We start from the raw sequence: 10,163 nt of genomic DNA, 5'->3' as shown, positions 1-10,163 counted from the left end.
GGGCAAACAGGAAAGTAGGGCAGACCACAGCCAAGTCCGCCATGCTCTTAAATGGCAGAGCACGTTTGAAAGAGCAAATGATCAACGCCTGTTCCAAGGTCCCTTGTTCCTGCATAAGTAGGGTGCTATCAGACAGAGAGAGCACATGTCACACCAGTTAAATGAATGGAATCTGTATGTATTGGAGTAGTTCATTTTGCTGATTCCTGAGCCTAACAATTGATTTCTGCACATCAGACACCTCATTTATCAGAAAACATATATGAGATGCTTTTTCTCACAATGGAATCTCCACAGAAATTCAAATATTGTCCTGCTTTTAAAAAAAATTCTCAATACTCGTCTTTAATCGATTCAAAATAACTTAGTTATTACAATTAATTCATGTAGTACCAGCAGGTTTCTTCAAATTAAAAACATGCAGGAAACTTCATACATATAGCAATGAACCTGAAATCCATACTGTTGTTCCACAGCTGGAACAGTGAAACAGGGTATCACTGCTTAAAACTTCTAAAACAGCATTATGATCCTCTACTGATGTTGGAGCTACAGGAATAATCTTCTAATTTTAAGAAAAAAAAGCCCTGGACTGCTCTGAGCTCTAGCGTTGGAGATAACTGTAGAGTTCTCTGCTGTACAGCCCCACTGCATCTCTCTTGCCATACGTGTTGGATCCCACATTTGTTGGCAAGTAGAAGGCACCCAAGTTGTTGTTGGATCGACTCAAGAAGTCTGCCAGACGTTGCGTCACACAAGTGGCAGTGTTGCACCTCCTCTTCATCACACGTATACTGCAAGAGAAAAGAGAATAAGCAAAGGAACTCAGTTAGGGCTGCCACATTTTGTGGGATAAAGGAGCAAGATAAAAGATTTAGCTTCTTCAAGAAATCCTATGAGAAAAATCTCATTGTAATTCTGAAGCTGTTGCGTAATTTAAGTAGTCACCATAGCCCGAGCAAACCATAGGCTTCTCTCTCTTTAGAGAATTGACTGGTGTTGGTTTAACCTGAACTTTTGGGAATAAAGAGTAGGTCATTCAGTACCTCTAACCTGTTTGGTCATTCAGTTTACTCATGCGTTGATCTGTACATCTATTTCCTTGTCTTTGTACCATTCCCTCTAAAACCCTGACCAAACAACAAAAGATCCCCACAAATCTAAGTGAAAGCTCCAGTTACCCCAACTTTCTGGGGAAAGAATTCTAGACTTGTAACATCCATTCAGCAGTAAAAATGTTTCTTGATTTAGTTTTGTGATACAGACAACTTTCCTGATCCTGCGTACAGATCTTTTATGAGGGAAAATGTTTTGGAAAGATAACCAACCAACCAGCAACACGAGTAGTTCTGCACTATGAAACTATAAATCAAATAGGCAAGTCACGCTGTAATACAAAATACCACCACAGTTGCATTGGGGAAACATTGTTGAGAATAATACAGGATGAAAGATATTAGGAATCTAGAATGAATCCTGCAGGTCTTCCAAGACAATATTAGCTGAGATTATTTCCACTTAGTTTCTGTCCTGGAAACCAGTGCCTGATGCTTAGGTTAGTCCACTTATGGCAACATAAGAGCGTTGTAAAAGAATTAGTATAATGCAGTTAGATCTGGTTTGGATGTTCTAGAATAAAATTTATTCCTACTGATTTAGATGCTAAAATACGAGCTGGTATTTCAAAACTAATGTTTGAATCACTATTGTTTCCATTGTCACAAATACTACTACACGTACCTTCAGCTGAAAATCTAGTCTGTTGCATTTCCTACAAATCCCATGACATTGTCCTCTGTGAGGTGCCCAAAAATGGGTTAAAATGATCAGTCCCCTGCTGCCACATGAGACACTGTCCTTTTTGTCGAAAAATTCATTTATAATTGGACTCAAAATTGACAGAGGCTTCAGTCATTAGCAGCTCTGAGACATGAACACATTTTCCACCAAGTTATCTATATCACAGTCTGATATTCCTTTGATGATCAAATCACAAGATAATTATGCATTAAAGGCCCTTCATTTCATTTCATTTCAGTTAATTTGAAAGGTGCAAGTGTCCCTCTTTTTGACATTGCTTCTTAAGCATATCCAGTCTTTTCTGCTTCTTGTAATCTATCTGAGAGTATCCAGTACTATTGTGTTATGAACTTCCCAAGGTAAATCCCAAATATGTCTTTTGTTAACCTGAATCTGCAGCTCCTTCTGCCTTTGTTTTCTTTTACAATGTAGTTTTAAATAATTATCTGAATTGAATTTAGCTTTTCTGTACATCTTCACAGTACAATACAGTCGCCAATTAGATATTTGCTTTTTATATTATACATCTGAATGCATCAATCAGGCTTTGAAATGAGGGATCAATCCAATGCCTCTTCTCTGTGATGACTACAGACTGTGGTCCAACAGAGCACCACAGTTTGGTATGACCCCTTTTAGCATGCATTCTTGATCTGGCTTCACAATTCTTTTAACATTGTTGGTAATGAACCATACATTGAATGCCTCATATCATCAGTAGATTACAGTTTCTTTTTACAATCGACCTCCTCAGAAATATTTTACTTCCCTGATTTTACTGATTCCCAGTAAAGACAATCTTGGAAATGGAATATTTCTTGCAATAAAGCAATATGATAGTCACCATGATTGCCAGACCCTGCCCTGTACCACGATAGCACATTTCTTATATGCTTTCGCACATCACCTCCCTAAAGTATAAAGTTCAAATCCTATCCTGGAAGTGAGACTGGGAATCATCATTCATGATCGGATGATACGATGACTAGTGCTAGACAAAGTAAATCATGGCCAGGATTTTCCACTGCCTGGATACTCATTATTCCAGTGTAAATAAGTATTATGTATGGGGACCTTGCAGAGTCCCCACTATCGCATAACCCTGAAAGAATTTCCCAGGAAACTGAAGACTCTGCTGGAACCCTCCAAGAGTCTCCATTTAAACCAGAGACTTTGGAGGGTTCGGTTAAACTTAAACAAACTTTACACAAGAAAAGTTCGACATTATGAGTTTGACCCTGAAGAACTAGCTATCCCAACAGACCCCATACTTACCTCGCAGACTCCCAAATACACCTCCCTCACCCACCAGACCCTGACTTTCTCCCACCAAATCCCTGCCTGCTGGACTGGACCGGACCGGACCCAACCTGACCACCTTTACCACTCCTGCTGTATGTGACCTGATGTCACCCTACCCACCACTGATCCTGAAGCTGGCTGGATCCAGTATCTCCCATCCACCAAGCCAACCCTAAAGACTTACCTTGCTACTTTGCGTCCTACTGTCTTGGCACCCGGACCCCTTTCCACTTGGCAGCTTACCCACCTGGACCCCTACCCCTGACTCAGATAGCACGCTATCCAACTGGCACCCTAGATGCCAGGTACCCTGCCTATTGGGTATCCTACCCTCAGATGTACTTAGTGATTTGACAGTGGCTGTCAACATGGTTGTCAGGACCTTTAAATTGCAGAATACCGAAGATGACTGCTGTGATGTGCCTTCCAATGAGTTCTCTGCGACAAAAGAACTGATGGCTTCACTGTTCTGAGGAAGATCTGAGTGGAGTCTCCTCTTAGAAATGTGCAGCTCCCTTATTTTGTGAAAAATGGAGGGGTTGGCGTGTAAGACTGCCTTTCCAAGGAATGTCCAGCCCGTGCACATTTCTCACGTCAGTAGTACAATTTGAAAGGACTAAAACAGCTTTAAGTTAGAAGTTGACTTTTAAAGTGATCCAATATTCTGTAAAATGAAGTATTGCAGTGCAATGGTTAGCCTTCCCACCTCTGAGCTACAGGGTATGGATTCCATTCTGCCCCCAGGACTTGAGGAGTAAGGAAGGTACATTCAGAATGTTGCCAAACAGGTTGAGTGTCAACCCTGCAAGTCCTTCCAACAAGTGCTAATAGCAGGAGGTGAGAGTGACAGAGGTTCCTGGTCAGTCATGTGATGGAAGAAACTTAAAGCCTATACAAATTACTATCCCTAGCTCTGGACTACAACAATGCATGGGCATGTTGCCACAGCAACGTAGACTCCCTCAGTGAACTGGAATGCACCACCATCATCATTCATTGAAATGAACATCTAAGAGTCAATGCCTTCAGTGTCCCTTAATTTGTCTCAAGTATCATTAAAATGCAGCACCAAGCTAAAAATACAAATCTGCTGTCCCCACTGTACTCAGTGTTATATCATAAGCAAATGACTGAATCAATGTTATAATAAATCTCTATTAATATCTTGTTAGTCATCAGCATTCAGTTCCTTCACCATAAATTTTAAGTTGTTTTTATGTGGATTTGCACTACATTCATGGAGTAGAATTTAAAGATCTGAACTGATTATTGTGTGCTGACAAAAAGTCATTAACCTGAAATGCTAACTGTGTTTCTTTCTCTTCAGAAATTGCCCAACCTGCTAAGTATTTTCACCATTCTCTGCTCTTATTTCAGATTTCCAACATTGGCAGCATTATCCTCATGTGTGTGATCATTGTTTGTGAATAAGGTTTGGAATTTGCGTTGTAACCTTGGAAAGATAATTAATATTAATATTAGATGATGAAAACCAGAAAATAGGAGCTCTAATAGATGAGGCAGAAATACATAAATGTTCCTGTTTCATTTTCAAGAATGGAAACACTTTATCTCTCAAATTTAAATGGCAGACATGTGATACACTGCTTTCTGGTCAGAAATAAATTTAGTGCTTAAGTGAATATCACTACAGCCCAGGTGCTGTTTTACTATTGAACAGAGATAGCTAGTGGTGAGTTTAAGCTGACAGTCACCATACCTCAGGTTGAGTTGAGGCACTTCGTATTAACCAGACCAGTACAGAAACTGAGCTTACACTGTTGGTGTCACTTTGCATAGTTTGAGGATAAAGTGTTAATCTTTTAGGACTGAGATAAGGAGATGTTTCTTCAACCAGCGAATGTTGATCCTATGGAATTCACTATCACAGAAAGCAGTTGATGACAAAACATTGTGCTTTTAAGAAAGAGGTAGATATTGCTCTTGTTGGATATGGAATATGGAGGAGGTTAGGATAGTGTATTGAGCTTGATAATTGGTCATAATCACAATGGATGGTAAAGCAGACTTAAGGGGTTGAATGGTCTACTCCTCCTCCCATGTTTCTATGTTTAGCTGTTCAGTCATCAAAGCTAACCAATCCCTCTGAGAATTGATCAAATACAATAATGATTGAACACGATATTGGCTTCCTCAATTGCTTTGACTTTATAAATCAGTATTCTCTCCATTGAAAGTAAAGCACAGTAGCAAGTTATTCAATCAACTGGGAGAAAGTGAGGACTGCAGATGCTGGAGGTCAGAGTTGAGAGTTTGGTGCTGGAAAAGCACAGCAGGCCAGGCAGCATCTGAGGAGCAGGAGAATCGATGTTTCGGGCATGAGCCCTTCAATCAACTTTTCTATTCAGTTTTTAAGCTTCATTTGAGACTCCTTGTTCCAGGAAGTTCTAGGTTTTTTTTAGTTCTGATATCATCTTTCCTGTACCTCAATGCTTCTTCACCTTCATGTAACAGGGAGACCAGAATTGTGTTCAGTATACTGTTAACATTCTCTCCCCTCTCTTTGTTTTTAAACTTACTAAAATGTTTTTATACCTTCCATCGTCTTCAGTTATGATAATGGGTGTACAACTAAAATATTAAGCTGTCTTCTCTCTAATGTTAAGTGATTTGCATGTTCTGTTCGCCATCTTGGATTTTCAAAACAAACAGCTTTTTCCATATTATATCATGTGGTCAGAATATTACATGGTGGAATCAAGCCAGCTATTTGAGCTAATTCAGGTGATGTGTGCTCATTCGTACCTTTTTGCATTGAGAAGATCTTCCTCAGGTAAAGCTGCTGATAAGCCCATGAATGTCCTCTTCTTCACTGCTGGAACCAACCAGGAGCCAAACTCAGGGGACACAGCACCTTGGCTTCTAGAAAGTGCAGGGTATCTGGTTTAGTGAGAAACAATAATAATGGTCAGAAAAAGCATTAACAAGTCCTTTGGTTTATTTTATTACATCCAGTATTCTCTTGCCTGGCTTCCACTCATCATAAAGTTTAACTCAACCATAACTCAGCAGCCCATCCTCTACACTGCAGCCAGCCCTGCTAACCATCACCTTTGTGTTCTCAGTCCACTGACACCTCAAGTTTTGAATTTCTTACCTTGGTCATGTTCAAATCCTTTCATGACTACACCACTCCAGATTTCTCTGTAACTTTTGTTTCAGCTCTAAGGCTCCTCTGAGAACTCAGTGTTCATCCATTTCTAGCCCGTTGTGAAGTCTCTTTCCCCTCTCTTAATGTGCTGCCAATAGCATTTGATCACCTATTCTAACATCACCTTCTTTGAGTCAGGGTCAATTTTTCCCTAACTAAGCTCCTGCAAAGTGCCTTGTGATATTCCACTGTGTTAAAAGCATTATCGGCTTAATAGTTGTTCTTACTTGAACAGTGTGACACACCAATGTCAATTTTTTTTTCACCAGATTGTTCAGCACCACACAAAGCATTGTGATCACACACTGGACTAAATTAAGAAAGTTTCTCATTACCGTTGAATGGAACTCAAAAATTTGCAACAGCATATTCAATATCTTTTCATCAGCTCAAACATTTTTAGAAGACACTTCATCCTGTTAAGTGCAATTGCAGAGCAGAAAAAAGTAGACAGGTTGCAAAGTAATCTCCTAATTTCCCCATTCTGACTCACCACAAATTTATCCTTGACTCCTCAAAGAATTACTCAATTAAATTCAATGATGACCGACCTATTGACCCATCCAACTTCTGTCACTGGCGATTTCTGCTACTTAGATGCACATATTCAGTGATGTTTGAGTTCTTATGCGTTACCTACAAGTATGGCCTGTGCTAGGACCTGGTTTTTCAATAATGTGCATGAACTTAAGGTATATCCTGTACTTTCAGGTAGTGACACTGGGTGAGTTGCTCATCTGAAGAATGGACCAAATGGGCTCCAATGAGGTGTCAACCACTCCCTCAATTCGTCCACAGGAGTGCCAGCCTAGGTTAGGGACTGAACTGGCTGGAGTAAACATTAAAACTACTTTACTACTCTCCAAATTGAGCGAGACTGGCATAATTAACAATGAGTCGGGAGTGTGGTGCTGGAAAGGCACAGCAGATCAGGCAGCATCCGAGCAGTAGGAGAATTGTCCTGCTCCTCGGATGCTCCCTAACCTGCTGTGCTTTTCCAGCACCACACTCTTGACTTTGATCTCCAGCATCTGCAGTCCTCACTTTCTCCTAATTAACAAGGAGGCAGACTCTGCAAGGATTTAAAATTGTCCCTGTTTCATTTCTTTGGACAAATGCTTAAATTGAATAAGGCTGTGCAATAGCATTAGAACAGCATGCATTTATATGAGCACCTTTAACATACCACAATATCTCATGGCACTTCACCAGTGTGCACTCTATCCAAATGTGATAATGAACTATAGTAGGTTACCTGATCAGCTATTTCATTGCCGAATGTAGGACATTTTCTGGTTGTAAACGGGCTGTTTAATTTTTGAACACTTTGTTTGCCTTGAAGTACTGATCGGTGCTATAAAAACGCATTTTTTTTTTCTTTCAGTGCTGCCCAGTCTGATTTCCCATCTAATCAGTGAATTGAGTGAGCACACGTAACTAAAGAAAAACAAAACTGCAGATGTGTTGCATCGCCTAAGCTCCAACCACTTCAATGTGTAATCAAGACCCAGGGGCTATTTATTCAGATAATGGATTAATGTGGTCTATTCCTATAAAATTCTACAAACTTTACTTATCTTCTCTTGTCCCTTTATTTCTTGCATTTTGCACTTCTCTGATTTGAATGTCATCACCATTGATACCAATGATTTTTGCTGCTATGCCTGTGAGTTCTGGAATGTCTCTCCTTTCTGCCTCCCTTTCTCCCCCTAAGATGACCCTTAAAAACTACTTCTCTAAGCAAGCGTCTGACCATGTGTCCTTATGTCTCCTTTTGTACTTTAATTGATCCTTTCAAAAGGAGAGATAGACAATGATCAGGAAAGTGCAGCATTACAAGGAGAAGGCTACTGGGGTAGTGACTCCAGGTGAGTCGCTCATTTGAAGAATGGACCAAATGGGCTCCAATGAGTTGTCAAGCACTCCCTCAATTCGTGTACAGGAGTGTCAGCCTAGGTTAGGGACTGAACTGGCTGGAGTAAACATTAAAACTAATTTACTACTCTCCAAATTGAGCCAGACTGGCATAATTAACAATGGGTTGAGAGTGTGGTGCTGGAAAAGCACAATAGGTCAGGCAGCATCTGAGCAGCAGGAGAATTTTCCTGCTCCTGACCTGCTGTGCTTTTCCAGCACCACACTCTCCTCTGATCTCCAATATCTGCAGTCCTCACTTTCTCATAATTAATAATGAGGCAGATGCTGAAAGGATTTAAAACTGTCCCTGTACTCAAAGGTTACAACAAAACAAATTGCACCAATTCTTCCTAATGACAAATTCATATGCTCTACAAAGGATCTTGTTGTTGGTCTCATACTATATAGTGAAAGAGCGTTGGAGTCTGTACTGCAACAGTTAAAAGATAACATATAAACAGCTGTACCGTATCAACATTATAACACCATGCTGGTCTCTTGTGGCACAGTGGTAGTGTCCCTACCTCTGAACCAGGAGGTCTGAGTTGCTCCAGAGATGTGTAACAGCATGTCCGAACAAAAAAAAACCTATAACACCATGCTTTCCAAAACTTTTGATCTCGAGTGGTTTCAGTGAATAAAGTTTCCTCGCTGTCAAATTCCTACATCCTCTTTATTTTCTTGGTAAGTTGAATTACTAACGAGAAAATGATCAACCTCAAATTTATGGATTACAAGAGAAATTTGAGGCAATCAGTCGCACATTACGAAGTACAGTGTAGCGGTTCCAATGGAACATCACCAATCAAAACTTCACTCAGCAGACAAAAACAAAAAACGGAACTGGCAAAGAAGGTTTTAGAAGGAAGCTGGTTCTCACACAGACCTACTCGGGGCAGCTTGGAATCCGTCCAAAGCGCTCAGGGACAGCGTGGCTATAAGCAGGAAGGTGCAGAGTTTCAGACAGGGCATGACTGCTTGGTACCTGCAAACAAACACAAAGACAAACTTGTACCTTTTTCACACTTCAATCTGCTGCAACGGTTCCGTGACGGTTCGAAGTTACCGAGACACCGATGAACCAGGGGGTTCAGCACCCACTCTGACCCCACTCCCCTCCCTTTCTTGCCTTTTTGCATCAGTTGCTCCGAATGCAAAACAATCCCCCTGAGCCCACAATAATGGTCAGATTTGCAAAACAGAAAACATCCCATTGAACACAAAACCAACCATTATAATTAAAACTAACTTTCCGGTAAACAAATTCAAGGACATTTACAGGTGAACTTAAACTAATTATTGTCACTTTGTAATGTAAAGGCAGGGTCACCTCTTCACAGTTAAAAGGAAAAGTGATGGAAAATTATATTCATTCAACCCTCCTTAAGGAGAGAAAACATCCAGATTAAGGGCTCGAGTTGAGGTTGAAATAGGGAACAATTTCGATTAGAAAGTTGGAAACTTACTTGAAATAGTTCAAGTGCTTCGGCTATTCTATCCCTGCTAATGGGATCACCGGGGATTCAGACAGTCCTGCAGATGGCTGTTCTCCCTCGACAGTGTGTTGCTTTTTGCCTCTTTTGTCTTTGTTTCTTATTGCTGACGAGCCGCTCTCGGCTCTTATAAAGCCCTGCACCTCTCAATGTTGTTTTTTGACGTCAGCTTGCTGTGGAGATATTCCAGGGATAGGAATACTCACTTTGATCAATTCCTCCCCAGACATAAATGCAGGCAATTGGGTCAATGCCCCGGGCACAAGCCAGGCGTCAACTCATCAACATCAGCGCCTACAGATAGGTATTGCCACTGCGTCAGTCCAAAATAGAGCAATCTGTAAAAGACATCAGTCACTTTGCAATCCTGCAGCTTATTACCAACAGCCACTTTCATGGGCGGTGCCACATCAGCTAAGAGGCCAACTCTTCTGAATCAGCCAAACAAGTCTTTGTGTTTTTTCAGGAGTACTTCAGAC

At 40.7% G+C, this 10,163-nt stretch overlaps 1 protein-coding gene across 2 annotated transcripts; it reads right to left on the bottom strand.

Moving 5' to 3' along the window:
- Nucleotides 1-535: 535 nt before the first annotated feature.
- On the bottom strand, nucleotides 536-9,951 carry LOC132826930 (islet amyloid polypeptide). 2 transcript variants are annotated; one of them, XM_060843235.1, is made up of 4 exons: nucleotides 9,891-9,951; nucleotides 9,078-9,176; nucleotides 5,869-6,003; nucleotides 536-794 (listed from the first exon to the last, which is right to left on the bottom strand). In XM_060843235.1, the coding sequence occupies exons 2-4, from the start codon at nucleotides 9,161-9,163 to the stop codon at nucleotides 605-607; spliced, it is 411 nt and encodes a 136-aa protein (XP_060699218.1). In that variant the 5' UTR covers nucleotides 9,164-9,176; nucleotides 9,891-9,951; the 3' UTR covers nucleotides 536-604. The 2 variants fall into 2 exon arrangements, with proteins under 2 accessions (XP_060699218.1, XP_060699217.1); XM_060843234.1 differs by having other exon boundaries at nucleotides 9,658-9,917.
- Between the last annotated feature and the right edge of the window lie 212 nt (nucleotides 9,952-10,163).

Source organism: Hemiscyllium ocellatum, chromosome 23 (assembly GCF_020745735.1).
Source record: "Hemiscyllium ocellatum isolate sHemOce1 chromosome 23, sHemOce1.pat.X.cur, whole genome shotgun sequence".
Classification (NCBI taxonomy): Eukaryota; Metazoa; Chordata; class Chondrichthyes; order Orectolobiformes; family Hemiscylliidae; genus Hemiscyllium; species Hemiscyllium ocellatum.
This window is presented reverse-complemented; position numbering and strand designations above follow the sequence as displayed.